A 24,471-nucleotide genomic window follows, 5' to 3' on the forward strand; every position below is an offset into this window, starting at 1 on the left:
ACAACATAAGTCCATGAGCACTAACTTTTCAGGAGCAACAAAAATCTGTTTTTTTTTATGTTAAAGCTGCACATCACTTTAAATTTAGAGTATGCCGAGTTATAATCTAGCTAATTATAATCTCTTCATATATTTTGAACCTTTTCAGTTTTCGTATTTTCGGTGGTCTGACATACTTAACTTTTTTTCCAGAAGATGACTAACTATACATAAATGAGAAATTTCAAAAAAAAAATTGTTGGGAAAACTGGACTTATGTTGTTTATTTATTTATTTCGTCTATAAGTGGGGTACATGCATTCCCACCAGCAAGCCCTTCTTTCTTTTTACTTTTTCTAAAAATACTCCTCAAAACAAAAAATTCTTATAAAAACGACAAAAGCGTTTTTTTTTTTAAAACAAAATTAGTACTTTATTACATAAAATATTGAAAGAAACAAGTTCGTATTTTTTTTTTGCAAATTTTGAGTTAATCAAAAAAAAAAAAAAAAGTCAATTAAGAATTTCAAAGAATGTAGACACAAACACGTTTAGTTTAAAAACTTGTTTCGTAACATAGTTTAGAGAAAAATTGTTCACAGTGTTGATTACACTCTCACTTTTCCAAAAAGAAAAACAAAAAAAAAAAAACAAAAAAAACATTAAACCTCAACGAAGATTTATAAAGACGAAAATAAGCTGCGTGTTGCTCTCTGTTCTGAATTGTGTTGTAAAACTTCCCTTCCATCAAGCTAACTAACTGAAGAAATATAAAATAAATATATAACCTAAATAAGAGGCTGCTTCTGAAACTATGACTGAAAGTTTTCAACCCTTATTAATACAAATATATTAATTTTGTTCATTCGTGAAATAAATTTGTTTAAGAGTAGGTAAAGAATTGCAAAAAAAAAAATGTTGATCAAAAAATAAAGTTCGTTGCTCAGCTCTTTTGTTTAAAAAATGACAATTATGCTCGCTAAAAAGTGATTTTTTTTTCACTATTTTGTATCTTAAATCATAGATATTAAAGTAAAAGCATTGTTAAATGAAGTTAAAAGTTGGTTCGTTCATTTGTACACTAAATACCTACTGTGCGTCGGACTCACCATCGCATCGATTTCTTATTTTTTGCAAAGTTTAAAATCTACAATTCTTACAATTTATGAAGGTCACATGATGACGGTTCGAAGTAAGACCACCTCAACGTGAAGTTAAAAACCATCTCTGTGGGTAGTAAATTTTTTTTAATTTTAAAAGGCTCAATACAAGTCTTTCTAACTAGGATCAAATTTAGGATTTTTGTTGAAAACTTTTAAAGTTATATATAAAGTCGTAAGAAGCTATTAGTACAAATTTGGGATTTGTTGGATATATTTAAAAAATAAAATCTGTATGCAATTTCACCATTTTCTAATAACTAACTTCACAATGAAAAAAAAAAACACACACTAACCTCATTTTGCACAGCTTGTTGTTTCTTCGAATTACTCGTCCTTTTTGGTTTCTTATTCGGCACAGGCTGGCCATTTGCATCGGTAGTATTTTTCTTGCGAACATTCTTTGTGTTTGGCAATTTATTATCCTTTTTCCATTTCATTCGTCGATTCTGGAACCAGATTTTGATCTGCCGCTCCGACAGCACCAAAGTATGTGCGATTTCTATCCGCCTCCGTCTTGTCAAATATCGATTGTAATGGAATTCTTTTTCCAATTCAAGGATTTGATGGCGCGTGTAGGCGGTACGTTGACGTTTCGGTTCCATGCCCGGCTGAAATGATCCATTTGCTGCAAGAAAAACAAAATATACACATCATTAATTTTTATAAACATTTCCATTGTCCGAAATCGTTGTTGTTTTTTTTGTTTTGTAATATTTTTTTTTCTTGTGTCCCAATGCTTTCGACACTGAAATAGATTGATTTTTCTATTCTGATTGAAATATTGCTGGATGCTGCTGACTGGGGGGCAAGCTATACTACCATATAAAGTGTAGAAGGTTCTTTGAAACATGGGGGCAAGGATATAAATTCAATTTCACATAGACACAATCAAAGAAACAATGTTATTCAGCCTGAATGAACTGTCATCAGTTTGAGAAGTCCATTAATCTAAGAAAGCACAGCACTCTGCTGTCCAACTATTTTGGGATGGGAGGGGGTTGGCCTTGGGTGGCTCGAGGGCAGTTTTATTTGTAAAGGATATTTTATTTTTCTCTATTTTATAGAGGATTTTCTGAAAAAAAAACATGCGAAACTTGTAAAGTACAAATATTTTTCAAGAACCAGGTGTTTCATTTGGGGAGTTCATTTTTAAATTAATATACTTTTTGAAAAGTTAGAAGAACTGATGCCGTCGGTCGACGTCTTCGTCGTCTACATTTCGGTCTTTTCCTCTCACAAAACTGGTAGTTATCAACATTTTCATTTTGAGTTTGATTAATTGTCTCCTTTGAGCAGTTTAAACATCAGTCACCCTTTCCTATCTTATTCGTTCTGGCTTAGGTAGATGTATACGTGTAAGCGCGGCGGCCGGCGGCGGCGGTTAACATTCAATCGATTCTGGGATAACCCTTCTTTTAAGACAAACAACACAAAAAATATCCAACAACAAGTTGAATTTCCTTTCGATCCTAAAGGAACATGAAACAAACCCGGTTAAGAAAAAAAAAAATAAAAACGGAAAACTCCTAAAGTTGCAACATCTGCGGGAGCTATGTAAAATGTCCCTTCTGTGAACGCGTTTTGCTGCTTTCCCTCATTTTGACATTGACGGCTTGACATTGCGATGTGATTACAATTCCTCCTTTTTAATTGTATCTAAAATAAATTTTTTCTTTATAGTTTATCCGACCAAAAGAGTTGAAGAGGCAAAGTATTTATCCAATGAGATACAATTATAGAACTAAGAAGATACACTTTTTAGGATATAGTGTGACGGAAAAACGATTAATAATATTCATTTCGTGTAGTCGCGCGGGTGTCAGTGAGTTTTGCAAACTCGACCGAAAGCGATTGAGTTTGTTTCGAAGGAATAAAACTGACAGGACATCATATTTCAAGTAGAGCAGTTTTCCTCGCCTTATCTAAATAAAGTTTTTGAAGTTCTGTACAGAAAAAAAAATATGACAACCTAAAGCGAATGAAGAGATGGAGATTTTAAAACGAGGTGGCTATAGTAATTGAAGATGTATTTTATTTAAAGGAAGAATAGTTTTTAAGTTTGATGGTATTAAATCGTACAATTAGCAGAAAACTTGTCCGTGTTAGAATTTACAAATATACCTATATATTAGTAGAAGATCCGGCCATAGGACGACCTAACCTCATCGTTATACCAGTTGAGAGTTATATTTTCCTTAAAGTATAGCCTAAAGTTTTAATAAAGTGTTCGCAAAAAACAGTATATTTTTTTGGAATTGTGAATACAATATTCGAATTCCTTGGAAAATTCTACATCGATTTCATGCACGTATTATCTATAAAATATTTGACTTGAAAAGGTAAAAACCAAATTCGCACCCGTGTGCTTATCACGTTCTTTTTCTGCAGTAATTTGACTTCTTTTTTGAACACTTCGGTTGTGCGTCCAGCACTCACATGTACGGTTCACAATATTGAACGATGTACATAAATTATGAGAGGCAGCTGAGATGAAGATGCTTCATATGACAGCATGGAGTAACAAAGCTTGATCGAATTAGAAGTACGAAGATCCGAAGAAGATTTCATGTTAAAAATACCATCTTTCAAAATAAAGAAAACTACCGACTCAGTTGGTATTGCTATGTTGAAAGGAGAAAAAAAAAGTCAATATCATACAACGTTCTGATGTGGAATATGAAAAAAGGTAGGCCAACAAAATTCAGGTAGCCCTTCTCAATTTTAGTCGATTTTTTTAAACGTCTCTAACGATTTTGTTTAAAAGTTTTATTTGTAATGTAGCAAATAAGGTGGTACTTTTATTATACAACAAATATTTTTTGAACCGTTATTAACGGAAGCTGCCTTAGAACCATTATTTTTGTATTTTTTAGTTTCTCTCAAATTATGAAGCCGATTTCAACGTGACTTTTTATACAGAAGAGTTAAGGTATAAGAGTTTAAAAAAAAAATTAAAAAACTGGAAAAATGTTTTTGAAAAAACAATTTTTTGAAAATTTGTGGATAATTTTCTCATTTAATTTCGTTTTTAAGTGTTGATTAATATTTTCTTAAAAAGGTAGGGCTATTTTTTTTTTTTTTGAAAATGTTAGAACAAATTTTAGGTATTTTTAGGTATAAGAAAATATTAAAAAAAAGTCTCCAACGATTTTCGATTTTTTGTACAGGTACAAGAAACCAAATGGGATAGTTCGTTTTTTTTTTGTAAAAAATCATTTAAGACAGTGTTTAGGAAATTTTAAAAGCAAGTTTCACATATTTTGTATGCAATTCCTTATATAATTAAATTTTAATTATGCCTTAAATTTTCTCATAAATATCTATTTTTACCATAAGATCAAGAACGTGCGAGTCATTCGTGCATTTTATTTTCTTTATATATAAATACGTGACAAGACCCATCACTGCCAAATTCTAAGTTTCTAAGATAACTGGCAAGGTGCAGGGAAATAATTCCACGGGAATCTGCTCCACATGGGAATTTATTCCACTTCAAGTGGGAATCTATTACACTTTTTGAAGTGGAATAAATTCTCACCGTGGAAGGGAATTTATTACACCTATTTTTTTTGTGGAATTATTACCCACCAAAATTGTGGAAAATAGATTAATTTCTGAATATTTTAAGAACCATTTGAATTCATATTAATCAATACTTTATGTATACCTACGGAAATAGAAGGTTAAGTTTTGAAAAAAAAAAATATTTTATTTTTATAAAACGACGTTGTATTCTTTTTCAAAACAAACGATTATAGAGTTTTTCCTTCAACTGAAGTTGCTTGGACGGGATTCTTAATAAAATGTAACTACATCTTGTGGATGTAAGCAATTATATTGATAATGATGTTATGAAATAATGAAAATTAAAATAAGGCCAACATTAGAAGCGGAGCGGAAAAAAAATTTCTCACATGAGAATCTACTCAAATTTAACAACCCAAACGCCAAGCGGAGCGCATGGACAACAATGCTCCGGCCCGGAAAGTTTTCGACTCCAACCCAGAGGGACGGCGCAGTAGAGGAAGACCTCGTCTGAGGTGGCGCAACCAAGTGGAAGGGGACCTCAATCAACTTGGCGTGCGCAACTGGAAGCAGCGAGCTAAGGATAGAGCTGGCTGGCGAAGCTTGTTGGTTGAGGCCCAAATCCACAGCGGATTGTAGCCGCCTTACGGCGCTGGTTACCCTAAGTAAGTAAGTAAGTAAGTAAACGCCAAGCGGAAAAAAATTTTCACCATTTCAAAAAGTGGAACAGATTCCCACATGAGGTGGAATAAATTCTCATGTGGAGCAGATTCCCGTGGAATTATTTCCCTGCACCAATTAGCAATTCTCCATAATTTTGATGATCTGTCAATGAGTCAGCCAGTCAGTTAGTCATTTATGGTTTAAGTGACTTTTTTGAAGGCCTTATAAAAGAAACTAAAATATAAAGAATTGAAATTTGCTGAGGAGCTTGTTTTTGATTGGCTTCACAAATAAAGCGAGTTTCTATGAGTTGGAGAGGTGTCGAAAATGGTCTGAGTTGTCTGCTGTGAATAAGGGTGCAATGCCAAATTTGCTAAGGAACTTGGCTGAGCACTTACGTAACCCTTGATAAATTAAAAAACTTGTTCTGGTTTAGAAAGTATCAAGTTTCACCAGTTAAGCGGTATATCCCCATCACTAGTTTGCTTCAGGTTGCAAGTTTTTTCAAGTTAATTGAACCCAGTAGGCTTGTTGGTTGAGGCAGAGATCCATCCGACTTTGAGCACTATCTTAAGTAAGCATTATTTAAAATGCAGTCCGATGATCGTGTTGTTCCCGTGAAATATCTATAACTCGAGCCTCTAAACTTGGTTGTATATAGCAAACTCAAGTTGTTTTTTTTCATTCAAAATCTTATCAAAAACGTTGTTCTTCATTGGCTTTATGATCTTATCAGCTTAACAGCAAAATTATCAGAAGGAATTTAAGAGATTTTGAACAAAGCATACCTATCTTTATGCAAAATACTGGAATTCGCAATTTAATGGGTAGGTTTACAATTAATCCTCTTTTTCATAAATTTTGAATAAATTTAAACATGCAGCTTCCCTGCAAGTATGAAAAAGCCATACACAAAACCCTTCTAATTTTTCATAAATGTTTGAGTTTTCCCAAAAAAGTTAGTATAATAAAAAAAAAAAATCGTTTTTCATTCTTTGTAAATTATATAGCACTTCAATACCACTTAAAAAACAATTAATCATACGAAATTTTATAAAGATAAACTCAACTTAAAGCCCGGAAGTCGATTGATTTCAACTGTTCAACAATTAACCCGATTTAAAAGGGTGTTGCACACGCGTGTTATACCTACGAAACCAATCCATTTTGCCCACCAACCAAGTGCAGAAAGTGCAAGAGTAAACAAGAAAATAAAATTGATTAATCTGATATGGGCTACCTATAAAAAAAAAACAATCCCAAAGGAGCTCTATCAAAGCGGCTTTCACGATCTCCATCAGGCGCGACTACAGCGCGACAATGAAAAACTAAAAGTCACAAATGAATTATAAATCATTTTTCAGTCGGAATTGGACATGTGCTCACTGCACCAGAAATCCAACCAACTGATAGGACTGTATTGAATGAGTAGACCTGTCGGGGCAACCAGCCAGCCATGGAGTCCAGACCTCACCGGAGACTAATTCATGCCGAGTTGCCTCTGACCGTACCCACCACCGCTGATTGTCATCCCGCGCATTTAACCCGCCGAAGACGTTCAATTGTCCTTTTTACATTTCTCTCTAAGTAACAATTTTTGTAGTCCGCGATTGGTAGCCGTGATAAGATAAGTGCGGTGACAAAAGAAATTCATCATCAGTTGCACCGGGAAGTGCTTGTACAGCTCCAATAGTCAAAACAAGTTGGCCGGTAGTAGATATCTTGTTATGGAGTGGTGGAACACCCTTTATTTATTTACCATAATCGACAACAACAACAACAACAAAACTATCTTTTTCTTCTCGCTCGTGATCACACGGTTCACCTTGGCACATTTTATGAACCGGAAAGTGTAAATTTCAATTGAATAGCTCTCAAACACCTTCCAAACTGTGTGTGAGTGATTTTTTGTTTCTTTCATTTTTTGATTTTCATGGCAAGAAGGGGGTCGAAAAGTGGATAAACTCTCTATGAAGTTAATCTGTATCTTTACAAGAAACAAGAATATGTATTTATGGTTACTCAGCTGTTGTGTACAGCTAAGTTCGCCCAATGACTTGCGAGAAAAATAAAAACTGCTGGCTGGCTGAAGCTGGAACATGAGATCATATGGACCGAATTATATGCTCTGCGCAGTGCTTGTTCACAGTCTACACACAGCGTGTAGGTATTGTTGAATGACTTGTAATTTTTTTTTTCTTCAATATTTTGTTGTTAGTTATATTGTCAGCAATATGTTGCTTCTCTTTTGATTTTCAAATAAATATCGAATAAATAGGGAGGAACAGAAACTACAAGTCATTGCTCAGCTTTCTTTTATTTTTTTTTGCATATTCTGATAGAAGGGAGCAAAATAGAAAGAGATACACAAACACTTTATAATCCTATAGGTATGAAAAAAAAACACGATTTAGTCATGATTCGCTTTTTTTGTACCTACTTCCCCTTTTAAATAAGCAAACATTTTGGTAAAATTAAACAAAATTTGAGTCGATATAATACGTACCTAAACCTATCTTGATGATTTTTATTGAGTTTTTTTTAATAATTTCTTTGGTAAGACTAACATTGGAACGATATGACATTGATACAATTTCAACTTGCCATAAAGTGCATTTAGCGTGGAATTTTTGACAGTTGTGCTTTAAATTTTTTGAGAAATTTCAATTTGTATTCTAACTATTTTGCTCTCTGAAAATTTGTATCCCCCTCCTTTCAAAAATAGCGCGTGGAGAAAGAATACTCCGAAATTTGTGATTTTAAAACAATTTTTTTGAAAACACGAAAAAAAAAAGCAATAACAGACTATGTTTTACCTCTCATACTTGTTAATGCATTTATGTAACAAAGTGCAGTTTATTAAAGTACATAGGGGAAAGTGGCCTAAAATGGCACCCCAAGGTAAAATGGCCCCCTTGCTAGAAATCGTAGAATCGAAAATAATTAGAAAGTTTTATGAACGCGATTCTTTAATTTATCTGGCAAAACCAACATATACGAAATTTCAGGAACTTCAAGCCATTTTTTGAAATTTGACAGGTCAAACTGTCTCTATCCACATCAAAAAGTATACACTCGTTAAAATTTTGTGAAATTTTTTTTGCAAAAAAAAAGTATAAAAAACATTGTATTTTGGAAAAAGAAGTTAATGTGTGTACGCATGAAGTATTTCTTATTAATTTACTGAAATAAGTTTGTTTAAAACGATTTTAAATTTTTTGGTGTAAAAATTAAATTGAAAAAACTCAAAATGGGCAAAATGGCCTACTTAGTGCTCGGGTTAAATGGCATACCTATTTCACATGTGATTTTAAATTTTTTTTTCACATTTTCATTTTTTTAAAGTAAAAATAGTTGCTATTTATGAACGATGTACAGAGAGGAAGTCCTGAACTGAGGAAAGCCCTTGATTCCGTCAAAAACATGGAAAAAAGCATCCAAAACACTAAAAGTTGCATAAACTACAAAAACGAGACGAGCAACCAACATGAACTGGGTTTTGAATGACTCGATGAAAGATCTGGGGGGATTAAGCACCACCTGTTCCAAGAAAATGGAATTGCATTTAAAATCACGTATATGTTTGGACAGTGTGCCATTTTACCCGGGTAAATTTGATCAGTGAAATTTGTAGACGTCTTGAAAATTAAAAATTAAATACTTTTTGGAACTTTTTCAACTCGCAAATGAAAAAAATGTGAGAGTAATATATTAAACTTTGAAACGTATATAGCATTTAAGTTTGAATGCTACTGTTTTTCGAGATATAGGACATTTTCCTTAGGGGGGCCATTTTAGGCCACCTTCCCCTAAGTTTAACTTAAAAAAAAGCTAAATTTTCATGTTACCTACTTCTTAGGCTCAATTGACAAGTTTACCTTTATCTCTGACTTTTGATGTAGATCCAGTAGGTACAGTTGGTTTTATTTGAACAATATTTTTACAAAGTCTTTTTCAACTACATAAATGTCGTTTTCGAATGGAATCACTCAATGATTCACTCATTCTGAAATCCAATAAAAAAGTTCGAATCGCTTCCACTCAATACTGTTAGGTGAAAAATCAAAAAAAAAAAATGTTTTAGTTTTTTCACTAGGAGAATTTGTTTGACGTTTAATTATAATTTTGCTTTCAATTGGCTCTGCGGAAGCGTCCGGAATCATTCAGAAGCCTTCTGAAAGTCTTTTATTCGCACGAATATGGCAGACAGAACGCTATTCAGAATAAAAATCCTCTTCTTGAATTCAAAACAGAATTCACTCAAAACCACTAATATTTAAATAATAAAACCTCAGACCAAATTTCCTAGCAGAAAAGCAAAAAATATTTATTTGATTAGAGTCCCCGCACACTACAAACTTTCTATCGGCCAATAGTTTAGTCGGTCTCTTAATCAGTATGAAAATATATGAAAGTGCGCACACTACAACGATTAAATATCGGCGGATCAAAAAGTTTATTTGTCCGAAAAAAAAGTTTGTTTTGCTACACAATTGCCTCCAAACTAAAATATTTCCTACCTAACCGACTTTTTAGTCGCACACTAGGAGTACAACCCGACTAAACTATCGGCCGATAGAAAATCTGTAGTGTGCGGGGGCTCTTATTCAACAATACAGATATACAATTTCAGAATTGACTGGAAACGATTTAGACTGTTTTATTGGATTTAAGAATGAGTGAATCCTTGAGTGAAAGCACTCGAAAACGACATAAGTATGAGTGATTTTGAGTGAATTCTGTTTTGAAATCAAGAATAGAATTTATCTTCTGACAGGCGAGGAATTTTCGTGTGAATAAATAAATGCTTTCAGTAGGCTTCTAAAGCCATAACCATAATTGTTGTTGTTTTCTTTGTATTTTTCGATAAGTTTTCATCCGTCGAGTCCCGTTGCGATTGCAAGCGCTGTTCCCCTCCGTTTCATCCGACGCATCCGACAATTATAGTTCTGGCTTAACTATTTTTTTTATTCTTACACACAAACGTAGTTTTTATGAGAAATGGAAGAGCTGTCAATTTTTCAAGAGTTGGGAAATGAGCTCGGGAGTAGTAACTGCGTTTAGTTTCAAATAAATGAAAATAGTGGACAGTAAGAATAATAAAAACCGAAAGTTTTAGAGTGCAGTGCAGAGTGTTTTTGTTGCACCTACATATTTGCAACTATGTAAATCTTCATCTATTTAATTCTTTAAAGTACAATATTTTACAAATAACCCATTTTAATTTTGTTTTGACACATGTGATTACAGCTGAGCTGATTGATATCTATTCTTTTCGGTTCAGTTCTGTTTTTTTATTCATTACAGTCTGGATATCGTCGGTCTATTCTTTTCCATATCCGAAAAAAGAAACACACTCCATCTCCATACTACCAGCTAATATTAAGTAATTTAAATATAGGGGTGCCTTTGCAAAAATTAAATTGGTTGGATGAATATAAGCATTGCTTTAGTCTTTCAAAAGAAATTGGGGCGCCTTTTTCTTCAAAGATGAACGAAGATCAACTAAAAATTGGGGGGCGCCTTCATTCTTCTAAAAGTTTAGGACACAAAATAAGAACGCCTTTGAAAAAGTAAAATAGAAAAAATTGGGTCGCCTATGTGAAAGTAAATATATTTAAAACATCGATTGTATAGATTTCGTTATTTATATAGACTTTTGTAAAAATAGACTAAAACTAATAGCTGTCCGTCCATGCATTCGATCCGTATTTATAAAAATGCACATACACAAAATTGCACACAAAGCCATAAGGCTGCAATTAAAATTTATTGTTTGTGATATTTAGCAGATTATATTCAATTCCTCGAGGTCTGTTTACTTTAAAAGTCTAAAACTAACCAATTATTACGTTTTTATCGAGTTTTCAAATTTGGCTTACAACAAAAAAAGACATGAATAAAGAAATTTTATTTTATTGGGACAAAGTTTGGACGTGCCGGGTCCATGCCTTCTGATTTAGTTAAAAAAAAATAAAATCCTCAATTTTTTAACTTTTTTTTATTGATTAAAGGTTAGAATTTTGATCAAAAATAATTTTTAAAATTTGTTTACCACCTTAACTTGATAGAAAATTTAGGGTGATTTTGTTCACTAGAAGTTGAACATAACTTGGGGATTTTTATCTTCAACTTCTGAATTTTGTTTTGTTCACGCAAAGTTGACGTTTTTAACTTTCGATTTCAAACTCGAGAGTTGATAAGCTTTCGGTTTTCTCAACTTCCGGAAAAAGTAGAAGTTTGCCAACCAAACTTGAGATTTTGCTTCAAAATTATTTTTTTTTTTAATTTTCCTGTCAAAATTTAATTTTGCTGTTATTGTGAAAGCAAAATTAATGTTCCAAAGTAACGAAGTTTCGAAAAATAGGCCTATTCTTTTAAGAGAAATCGATACAAATGTTGCGCCGCTAATTTTAAGAGCAAATTCATAAACATTCTTTTTTAAACAAAACAAAAACCAAAACAATTTTTAAAAAATTGAGAGAATTGCATTATATATTTTCTTATGTATTTCAATAAAAAAACTTTAAATAAAAACATTCTATTCACGAAAATATACAAATATACAATATTTTCTGGTGGTATCGATCGATGCAATAAGGAATTTTTCAGGTTTTCTTTAATGATTTTTTGATAAAAATTTCTGTTTAAGATTACTGTCGACAAGGCGGACGCTAAAATGTTTTCACTTCCATCCAATTACATTTACTTCAGTTCAGTTAATTCGCATTTTATATTTTTTTTTTTAAATTAACCATGAATTCGAATGCTGAAATTAATTTGATTTGGATTTTAGACTTTTGAAAAATTCGTCATTTTGAACACTAGCAATGCAAAATAATACACAAACTTTAATAAAATTCTAACCGATGACGTAAAACATTCAAAATTTGATTATAAACTGTCAATATTTTTGTTTGTTGTCACAAATATCCCAGGGATATTTTAAAAACTAAAAGTTAGCCAACTTTTGTTTTTTAAACTCAAGAGTTAAGAAAAAAATAGTGAACAAAATAAACTCCTGCTCAAAATTAACGCACACATTTTTTTCTTTAGTTATACCCCTGCATCTTGTTTGAAATGGCTTTAAAATTATTTGTTGTATTTTTTTGTGTTTGCTTATTGTTTATCAAGTCAGAAAAATGCTAAATTGCAACAGTATTATTAACCAAAAAAAAGATAAACCAAATTTAGCAATTCAAGGTCTGAAAACTGATATTAAAATAATTTTTGTTTTTTAAGAAAAAAAATTTAAAAAAATGGAAACGCGTGACAGTTCTTTCCAATAATTTTTTTCAATACTTGGCACTGTCTCCTCTAGCGCATATGGTAATTTGGAGTCGTCTATTCATTCCACGAATTAAGTTTTGAAGGTTTTGTTGTAACTTTTCTTTTACTGCAGTTTTCTGTAAATCAAGAATGCTTGGAGGTGGATTTCGGCCGCAAATGCATTTTTTTCAACATTTCCTAGACATGTTCGATTGAATTTACATCCGGATATCTGTGTAGTCAATTCAAAGGTGGCACATTTTAATCATGAAGATATTCTCAAACCACTATAGCATGCATTATCGTGCATCAGACTGATTTGTGGACCAAGTCTAGGGGTGATTGGAACCGCATGCTGTTCGAGAATATCAGCCAAGTATCTTTGGGTACTTAAATTAGGTCTAGGAGATCTCACTAACTCCGTAGGTGTTGTGAGGCAGAGTTTACTCCATGAAAATTTATGACTCATCTCTAAAAGGTTCGCGGGTTGACAGATAGACTTCAGCATGCCTCTCCAAATCTTCCCCACAAACATTTTATTCCATACCTTCAATTTAAGCTAACTCCTGTCTTATTTGAGAAAATAACCACGATACTGTGAGATAAAGTAATAGTAGGACTTTTTTGTAAAATAAATATGATGTGCGTTAAATTTGAGCAGGAGTGTAGATTCTCAACTTTTGTTTTAACTCTCGAGTTTGAGTCAACTCTCAAGTTTGTTAACTTGAGAGTTTGCTTCAAATTGAGCAATAGTGAACAAAATCGCCCTTTGCTACGAAAAGTGTCCTTGTACTTGTACCATTTGAAAGTTATTCTTGGTTTTCGAGTTAAATAAAAAAAAATTGAAAACCGACCAGTGTTGCCGTTTTCTCAGAAATGCACCAATATATTTAGTAGCTCTTTTGGCTGAAGTATACTTTTATATGCCAAGGAACCATATTTACAATGAAAAGTCTTGAACGAATTTGTTCTATTTTTGCTCTGGTCTATTAAGGCCCATTTTCTTCACTATTGCTCAACTTGAAGCAAACTTGAGAGTTGGTGAACTTGAGATTTGACTTCAACTAGAGAGTTCAAACACAAGTTGAACATTTGTTTTCTTCACTTTTTTCTCAACTCTCGAGTTTAGAAAACAGAAGTTGGCCAACTCTCAGTTTAAAAAAATATCCCTAGGATATTTGTGACAGTTTATATTTGAAAAGCAATTTATGTGTCAGTTGAATGGAATCTTTGTGTTCAAAATGTCAGCTTTGTTTTGAAAATAATTAAAAATCTGTACTTCACATCGTTAAATTTTGTTTTTCGAGTGGTAAAATGATTTTTAAACAAATAAATTTATTTTAAAAATGTATGTGTGTCGCGTGACGTGTGATAGCAAACATTTTGTAAGTAATAGAAAAAAATCGGCGGGTCTTGTGTTTGATTTATTTATTGATAAATTCTTTATCTCTCTGCAATTGGAGAATCTGTTGCACATCCTCATTAATTAACTTTGAAGTGCAACAACAAGTGATTTGAATGTAATTAGTAATATAATATACTTGGATATATTTCTTTATACAAATGTCAAATCTTTTTGGAGCCATTTTTTTCATTTATTTTAATTAAATCCTAAATTTTAAGTAATTGTTCTTGTAAACCAGGCATGTCAAACCCAATGGTTAAGAGGGGCCAAAACAGCGAGATCAAAATTTGTATGGGCCGCAGAAAAATGTAAAATTAATGTAATGCTTTCCATTTACCATATTTTTCTCAGACCATCGTTAGTTAGGCTGGATCATATTATGTAGGTTACTTATTCCTCTTAATGACTGAAATATCTGCTTACATTGACAGGTACCGACTGTTAAATTCGCAAAAGATTTTACATACCTACATGGCAGTTTTCAAGTGTACAAAAATACTTAGCTAGTTTCATTTAAATGCCATAACTTGTTCACATATTCGTTATTTTATGAATTTTCCTTGCGGCTTTAAGTTTAACTCAGATAAATGTTTTGCTGCATCTAGGTATCATGAATTATAAACTCAGCAATCATTCTAAATAACAAAACATGCTGGTTTAAAAAATGTTATCATCAAAAACTAAAAAAAATCCCAAGACCCAGAATAGTTTGGTAGGTTAAATAGAATATTAACTTGCTAATTCACTTTAATAAATCACAGAACTAACCCTCATTTAAGCCACGTGATCTTACAAATTTGTACTTTTTAAGTAGGTACATGTTCTATATTGGTTAGAAAAAGAAGGAGGTGCATGGTGTCGAAAGCTGTGAACACAAAATCTAAATTGTAAACTTAAACTCAAACAGTGATATTTATTAGATTTTTGTGTACTTAAACACTGGGGAAAATTATAAAAAAATGTGGATAGGGCCACAAAGTTATTGGTTGTGGGCCGCATGCGGCCCGCGGGCCGCAAGTTTGACATGCCTGTTGTAAACGGATAGGCATTTCATTTTTCATCAAATTAAATGCTTTAAAAGGAAATAAAAAGAAAAAAAAACATTACATTTTAATGTAAAATCTCAAGTTTGCTCTCTCAACTTCTATTATTTCTCAAGTTGAGAAAATCTGAAGTTGATGAACTTGAGAGTTGAGAATCAAAAGTTGAAATGTCAACTTTGATTGAAGAAAAACAAAATCACAAGTTGAGGATAAAAATCCTCAACTTGAGTTCAACTTTTAGTGAAGAAAATGGCTCTAATTGCCATTTTTTTCACTATTGCTCAACTTGAAACAAACTCTCGAGTTTGCCAACTTGAGAGTTGACTATAACTCGACAGTTGAAACGCAAGTTGTGATTCCTTTTTATTCACTAATTATTTTCTCAACTCTCCAGTTGAAGATCTAAAGTTGGCCAGCTTCAAGTTTGAAAAATATCCCTGGGATATTTATGAAATATGGAAAAAAACCGTCATTTATTTAAATTAAAATTTTAATTTGTCATATCGTTAGCATATTTGTATTTTTTTTGTGTTTAATTTGTTAAATTGTGAAAAAAATATCAAATTATTATGACAAAACTAAAGAAGGGCACAAAATTTTGACAGAAAATAAAAAAAAATCTGAAGTTTGCTCGGCAAACTTCTACTTTTTAGGGAAGTTGAGAAAACTGGAAGTTGATCAACTCTAGAGTTTAAAATCGAAAGTTGAAAACGTCAACTTGGAGTGAATAAAACCGAATTCGGAAGTTGAGGATGAAAATCCTAAAGTTATGTTCAACTCCGAGTGAAAAAAATATAGATCTAAATAGACTATATAAAGAGTTTTCTACTAAAAATAAAATAGCTTTTTAGAACCCATCTTGAAAATTCCTTTTTCTCAATCATACAAATAACAAACCAAATCAGAACGAACAACTCACCACAAAATTAAATTCATCTCTTTAAATTTTAACTTCAGAAGGATGGCGTGTGAAATCGATCTTTAAAGCTTCCGGGCTTATAAATTTCTTGATGTATGGGTGTTAATTGGTTAAGATTTTCGTTCCTAAAGTTAAAAATATGCCCTCATTTGACCTTTGACAGTTCTCTTTTATTTTTACAAATTCTTTCGAAAAACCCGTCATAACACATGTATATGCATCAGGAATTCCAAGAACGGCAATTACATAAAATACGAGGACTTTAATTAGCATTTCCAATAAATCGCCATTGATGTTGACCGGTTGGCCGCTAATTACTCAAGCTGCGGGGTAATTCATTTCGATTGCACTTTTATTTTTTTTGTGTGTGAATTGTGTGAGTCTTGAGTTTGAGTCTTGACTGACACTGACCATGATGCATCATCGTGCCTCTTAACTTGAAGTTTAACATTTTTTTTTTGCCTCTGCTGTCTGTTCCTTCTCGTCGCGTTCACGAAACCTTTTTCAGTTTCTTTTTTCTTTCTACAATTTTATAAAGATGTGATTTTTCGCAAGTCATCCAATTGTAGTGTTTGTGAGTTAGTGTACATATGGACAGACTCTGTTGGAGTATGAATTAAGGCAGCAAAACATTTGCAACTATTCAAAATTAAAAAAAAAAATATATGCTTGTGGCAACGGTTTGTGTTATGATGAATAAATATACATCATGTTCGTGTGTCTATAGCTTAAGCGAGAGTTCGTCAACGGTAAGTGCTGCATATGCACATTATAAATTGCGTAAAATTTTATTTGAATTTACTTCAATTAATAAAAGCGAGAGTGTACTTAACTGAAGTTTAGCAAAGTGCTATGAAGACCTTGAAAATGTATATTTTTATGACTTTGGTATTTCAATATAACGTCGGTGATCAGAGAAACTAAAAGAACAAATAAGAGACTATAACAAAAAATATCAAAACGTTCAATGAATTAAGTCTTAAGGTCAAAATGCCATGAACACATTTTGAAGTGCACTTTTTGTTTGCACTTATGTTTTTTGTGTTCTTATATAGAGAAACTTTGGGAATTCTGCAGCGGTTCTAAGAAACTAAGAAGTTTCTTAGAAGCTATGTATTTTGTAGAAGTCATTGAAAGCCAACGTTCATTGCCAAACTATCCATAGGAACAATCCCATTTTATCTTTTTATTAAAACAAAATTCTTAAATCAATTTTTAACATCCCCACATTTTGATAATACCACCATTTTAAAGACCAAATTCTGAATGTTTCATTTTCCATATAGTAAACCTGTAAAAGTGAAACTTATGGAAGAAGAAAAACGCAAATGAAACAATAATTTTGAGAAATTAAATCAGAACACGCTATCAGTTCTTCATGTAATTTCTGATATTCTTTCATAAAAAGTGAAAACAGGCTGAAGTGTGAGAACAAAATCTGTGCCATATAGTTTTTTCATCGTTAAATACTTCGCAATAATTTTTTTGCGGTTTCGTTAAAACCAATTATTTCAAGATCTGCAACTATGTACTTGTACATATTTGATGCGTATGTTTTAATAAATCTCAGCATCCGAAGTATAATTGCTGCTCAAACCAGCATTAAATTATGTAACGTACAAATTTTGCATGTGGTTTCGTTCGGAAGAAAGTAAGTGGTATCTACCTACCGAAAAAAAGTAAGGAAAATATCGAAAGTAACCGCGAGAATCATAAATCAAGCTTATACTGCAGTGATTTAAGAATCTGACATGTATGGATTTTACTTTTTTTAAGCAAAACAATCTACTTCTTGTCATGGTCCAGAAATTTTGTAGGTATTTCAATTAAACAACCGCAATTTTTTTTTTTAATTTACCAAATTCTGCATAAACATTATATTTTCCTTACAAATTAATTTCACTTCTTGAAGTAATTTTACGCAAAAAATTATGTAATCACTCCTTTTTATGTCTTTTAAAAAATATTATTGCCATGGTAACAGTGCTTCTCATTTATTAAGGTCAAAAAAGTACAATTCGTTTACATACATAGTTTTCTAGCCTTTCCCCGTACATCGTCAAAAACATCGAAAATTTAGAAATTCATAATTAAAAAAAAAAAGTTTGCTAACTTTTTCAACGTTTTCTCAATACCTACATAACTAAAATTGTTATTTAAAAAATTCAAGTTCCGTTCCGAAAAATATCAAAATAAAATAAAAAAATAAAAAAAGAGTTCTCATTAGAGTTCGAGATAGCGCACAGTGTGTCGAGCCCATACAAAAGTTTATCATAAATACTTGCAGCTAAGTTTTTGGAGTTTTAATATCTTTTTTTGTGTTTTTATGGCAGGAATAGAAAAAAAAGTTACAAATTAACAAATTAAACAACCTATTACTTTTTTTTTTTAGTATAATTTATGAAATTAACATTTATTGAAGAAGACACTTGTGAGCAAAATTAATTTTTTTTTTTTATATATATAAACAATAATATACTTTTCGTAAGGTTTTTGGTGTGCTGAACTCGAATCCGAAGTCACAAAAATTCTATTATATCACGTTTTTGAAATATTCCCGTTACAAAATCTGAAATGTAGTTTTTTAACAGTTTTTGAGGTTATGTTCTTGAACGTGGTGATTTATTTTAAATAAATTTGTGACAGTTTCTAAAAGAACTAAATGTTTTCTTTTAAAGCCTGTTTAAATCTTTTCAATATTTTTTTTCTACTTTGAGAAATCTTAAGTTGAAGTCAACTTGTTTTGTTTATCTTCTCTATACAAAAAAATCGTATGTTTATTTGCGTTTCATAGCAAATCTCGAATAGTTTTTTGTCAATCGCTTTCAAATTTTGAAATAACGTTTTATTTGCATTTTCGTAAATTCTTATATCGGCGAGGTTGGTAAATACGCTATAATACACAGTAGAGCGTGGCCGGGTCAAGTAATTATATTAAAAATTTAGTATGCAGAAAAATATAATTTTTTTCTTGTTGAAAACAATATTTAAAATATTTTTAATTAAATGAACAGCTTTTTGTTACTTGTGTATGGCTAAAAATTATTAAAAACATCGATTTTTTCATTTTTGTGATCCCCTTGAAGATGTTTCTCAAAAAATGAATTATTTTGAGTACTTGACTCGTAGCACATAAATGTGATTATCTCTGGTAATCGCAAATAGAAGCAGACCAAACTTTGCCAATATTAAATATAGGCCTAAGGCAAAATAATATAAAATAAAATGCACGACTGGGGCCGCACGTACTTGCTCTTATGTTATCATACCTTTTATGTCAAAGCTTTTTTGTAAAAATATTTTGAATTGGTTATAATTTGATTTTTTAAGGAATTTCATAAGAAATGCAAAAATATGTAATTTTTTTTATAATTTCTTAAGCCATATTTCCGTTATCCGTATTTTTTGAGAAACACTAAAAACGCAATTATGTTAGATTTACGTACAACATTACGTGTGTTAAATTTAATCAAAATCGTTAGAGTCGTTTTCGAGAAAATTGGAATAACTCATTAACGATGCACGGGAAGAGCCGACATCGGTGATTTAAAAAAAATTTTAATATCATATTTTCACTATACGTATTTTTTGAGAAAAACTAAAAACGCAGTTTTGTTAGATTTACGTACAGTATTACGTGGGTCAAATTTAATCAAAATCGTTAGAGCCGTTTTCGAGAAAATTGCAATACCTCGAACATTTTGTATGGGAGGTATATGTTCTAAGCAAGATATTACAAAACAAAAAAAAACCAACCTTGGAAATTACGAAAAAATCATCTGTACCAAATTTCAAGAAAAACCGTTCACCCGTTTAGGCTGCAGCTTCATGTACACCTTTTTTTGACGACGCACAGACGCACAGACGCACAGACGCACCGACGCACAGACCGACGGACGTCATGACGAAAACCACTTTTTCGGACCTCTCCATCATCGTAATGTTAGTTTCAATTAAAACCTCGAATTTTTTTTTTGACACGAAACCAATACTTGCCCTATAGAGCAAGTAAAAATTATAGATATGATTTTATATGTTTTTTTTTTAATTAAGTTTAAATATTAAATTTTTTTTTTTGGCCATTTATCAAAGAAATTTTAATAACTCATATAATTTTATAAATTTAATTTTTTTTTGTTATACGTTTTACAACAACACTCAAATAAACAAAATAACATTAATAAAATTTTTCAAACAATTACCAAACGTGAAATATACACTCTCAAAGATTCCCATAAATTCCTGAAAATATTTTCGATTTCCGAGGTACTCATGTTTCGGAGCTTATTTTGAATACATAACCTGGGTTATTTTCTAAGATAAATATGTTTTCATATGAGTTGACACTTCTAAATTATATTTTAATAACAAAAATATTAATTTTTAACAAAAAAACAAGTGATTTATCATAAGGGGACGACACACTGAGTAACGTACTAAATGTATGAAAAAAGTGTTGGTCAAATTCGATGAAATTTTGCGATAACAACATTTGGTATTCTAATCGAAAAAGTATACCTACTATAAATATCTATATAATAGTGAAAATGAAAAAAAAAAATCGATTTTTCTACGCGTTAGGGTCTTTCCGATAATTTACTATGCGCTTTCTTTCAATATTCACGATAACAGTTTTTTTAACTGGGTTGCAAAAGTCGATACGATTGTACTTTATTCGATACAGTTGGCTTGGCTTAAGTACACAAATACCTACACTTTTACTAACTTCGATACAGTTTTGTCCTTCCGCTTATATCAACGTCAAAGGTATTCTGGATCAATTTTTTCTTTTCAATTTTTCTAAGATATTTTTAAAACTGCAATATTTAGTCAACTACACTTTTGATTTGAACAGAACATTCAACGATCAAGGGTGAATTTAAAGTCTCTATTTAATTTTCTTCGAAGAAATAAAATTTGCTCTTAAGGACATTACTTTTTTGTTAACATGTCAGATTTATTAAAAATAATTGCCACAGGTTAGGTTTTTTAATTTTTTTTTTTTTTTTTTTTTTTGAAAATTTACCTACATTTTTAAAATTTTTATAGCTATTGACAATAGGATTAAAGTCTTTATTTTGAAGTTTAATACATTTGCAATAAATCTGCATATTTATTCACGAAAGTTTAATTTATAAGACCAAAGTTTTGAGTTGTAATGAAACATCATTGTTTTGCAGTTGTAAACGACCCATTCCTTATCACAAAGAACAAATTCAAAAGTTTTTCCGAATTTTTTGAAAAAAAAAATTAATTTAGTTTTTGGTTTATCTTAAATAGTCCAGTAATTTTAGGGTTTATCTGCTGAATTATGTCTACGCTTGAAATCGCTCTATTCCGAAAACGGTTTATTTTACAGAAAAATGCATACCTAAGGCAAAATTTGTAGATAATTTTATGACGAACAATTTTTCTACAGACGTTTACTGACTTCCGAGCAACAGGTCGCGAGATATATGCGAAAAAGACCTTTTGACCTCTATAGCTTCTAATGCCCGGTGCGAATCAATGTCGATTTTTCACATCTTCATAACAACGCCGTAACGAAAGTCTATTCTATACCAAAATCGAGCCCAGTAGGAATTTTTCCGCAGATTGGTGTTAAAAATGCCTAAAATTACTGGGCTAAAAGTTATTCGTTCATTAAAAATAAATTTTTTGAATTGTTCTTTAAAAAAATTTGAAAGATTCAAAAAATACAATTCGATACACTTTTTATTTCACTTTAGATACAATACTCAAAGACGATTTTTCATTCCATAGAAACGTGCAGGTTGGGTTAAGACAAGATAATAATTGAATAGGACGGGGGTATTCCCCCACGTTTAACCGAGAGGTCAATTAATAAAAAACAATAGTTACACTTGTAATCACATTCTAAACCTTTCTGTAAAGCCAATATTTTTTCTTTTGTTATAAAATATAGCTGCTCTAAGGAATAGTTTTTGAAAATTTGATTTTCAAACTTAAAAAAAAAAAAAAAATAATGCACACAAAAATTTCGAACAGATTTTTTTAAAAATTTTATGTAAAAAGGTAAGCACTAATTTTATTTTCAAAATTCAATATTGTTATTAATTTTTCGTTTAAAACAGAAAACCGTATTTTATTATGTTTTGTCGTTTTCGAGGAAGTTAAAAAAAAAAAACCAAATCCAGTTTTTTCTTTATTTTTTATTTAATAAATTTTAAATACTCCTTTTTAAAAGTAACATGCTTTCAAGTTTACATTATCTAAATTTAAAGTAAGGTAAATTATCTTAAATTTTATACATGTCATCCTTTTCTAGTTTGGGTATTTGTATATAGCACGCACGTACCTAAAAAGTTGATGTAGTCCATGCTGTCATTCATTCTCTTACGTGACATTGTCATATTAATGTTATTTGTAGTAACGAAATAAATCCTTTATTGTCCTACCAAATCTAACAAAGGAAATGAAATTCTATTTGCAAATGTCTTACGAAATGTTACAAAACTGAAAAATTCTAAGATATTTCTCCCAAGGTATTATGTAAGGATACAGATTCCTAGAGAATATGTGCATTCCGACATGTTACCATTTCCCAAGAGAAATAAAATATAGATATCATTTGATTTCGCTTTAAAATGCTCTTTAAACCAAAAAAAAATTGAATTCTTTGTGTACATAGAATTTTAAAATATTTGCATGCAGACATGCAAACAGTAGGTATCTACTACTTTAACAGTACGTACACAGTTCAATTTGCATATTAAAGATGAAGACATAGACAAAAAGTCAAGCCCATCACTGATATTGAATGATTTGAATTTAACCCACGCAGATTATATTATAGGTTCTTTTATCAAAAAATTGGTGCAGAGTATTCGTATTAATCTGATGTCTTTACCTGTCAGCCGAGCCCCAATAACGTCTTTCATTCACAGGAAAAAATTATACACGAATTCGGTTATGTTCATTTTCGACACACCTTCCTTTTGCGCACCTCTCTTAACTGGAAGAATAACCTCACAACATGGCAACACACTAACATCTGACATAATAACGATTTTATCTATCTTTTATTTATAATTTTTTTTTTTTATTTTTTTTTTATCTTTGAGGTAGGTATTTTGAATTAAACTTCTGGAGGGCTTAACCTTTATGTATAAAAAACACATTTTGTATTGGTATAGGTTTGAAGAAGATATCAGATGATTAGCTTGATTAAAATATTTTAAGCAATGAGAAATACAAATTTGAAATATTTATTTTACTAACAAAACTTAAAGAAAAAATGAAATGACTGAAACTATTAAAGTTTTTTTTTGTTTACTTTAGTTAGAATAGGAAATGCCGAAAGTTATTAAAAGTCAAATAAGTTATTTTTGCTAAATAATTCAGAACTCACAAAAATTTAGTTCTTCATTTGTACGGAAATTCAAAGATCAAAAAAGTAAATAGTGTTTTATATCATTTTCATAAATCAATTGAAAAAATAATGCATTTGAAATAAAACAAAAAATTATTGCAACTGAAAAAATTTGCTTAAAACAAAATGTTATTGCATCTAAAAATATTTGCCTTGAAAAAAAATTTTTATTGGAAATGAAAACATTTTGCATAAAAAACAAATTTATTGCAGAGAAAAATTTTTCTATATTGAAAAAAAAAAAAGTCATTGTAAAATGTGCGTATTAAACATTTTTCTTTTTAAATATTCGATTTCTTACAATTTTGACATTTGGCCTTACATTAAATTCAATATTATAGTTGATAAATAGCTACTGAATGGTCGAATAGCCAAAATTGTACGAAAGTCGACGAATATTAAAAACAAAAATGTATGCACACTTTTGCATTGAAGTTTTTTTTTCAGTGCAAACAATTTTGTACTTGCAATAAAATTATGGCGAATAAATGCATTAAAAAATGATTTTTTACTACCCTCATAAAAGTTGGCAAAAATTTTACTTTTGGAATAAGAATCAAGGGTTTTTTTCGCGGGAGGGAGGGAGCTGGTGAAGGCGAAAAATAATGTTTATGCACGGTTAAAAATTCTGGAGTATTTTTTAATACAGCTCTTGTATTAAAGCAATTTCCAATACAAAAAATATTACATTTTAATACTTCCAAAATATTAAAACTATTTTAAATCTTTTTTGTATTAAATTTCAATATTTAAGTATTAAGTATACTACTTGTAATACAAAAATTATTAGAAAATAATCTCCGTGGGTTAAATTCTAATCTTGTATTGAATTTTAATACCGCTGTATTAGATTTTAATATTTTTGTATTATATTTGACTATATTGTATTACATTTTAATATAATTATATTACATTTAAATATAATTGTATTAAAATATAATAAAAATTTATTAAAAACTAATATAAAAAGTATTAAATTGTAGTACGAGAATATTAAATTTTAATCAAACGTCAGCAGCTACAGTACACATAATAAGGTAATATATTCCGAACGTTGTCACAATTTGTTTGCCAAAAATGGGAAGAATCTGTCAGGTCGCCCTTTAATTTTT

The 24,471-nt window shown here is 30.8% G+C and overlaps 1 protein-coding gene across 1 annotated transcript in view; it reads right to left on the reverse strand.

The window, feature by feature from the left end:
• Positions 1-24,471, reverse strand: part of LOC129915262 (homeotic protein deformed) — a 51,174-nt gene that overhangs the window by 1,873 nt on the left and 24,830 nt on the right. Inside the window, exon 4 of the mRNA XM_055994747.1 lies at positions 1,436-1,767. Coding sequence (XP_055850722.1) covers positions 1,436-1,767 — 332 coding nt within the window. The remainder of the gene's footprint in view (positions 1-1,435; positions 1,768-24,471) is intronic.

The sequence above is a fragment of the Episyrphus balteatus genome, chromosome 3 (genome assembly GCF_945859705.1).
Source record: "Episyrphus balteatus chromosome 3, idEpiBalt1.1, whole genome shotgun sequence".
Classification (NCBI taxonomy): Eukaryota; Metazoa; Arthropoda; class Insecta; order Diptera; family Syrphidae; genus Episyrphus; species Episyrphus balteatus.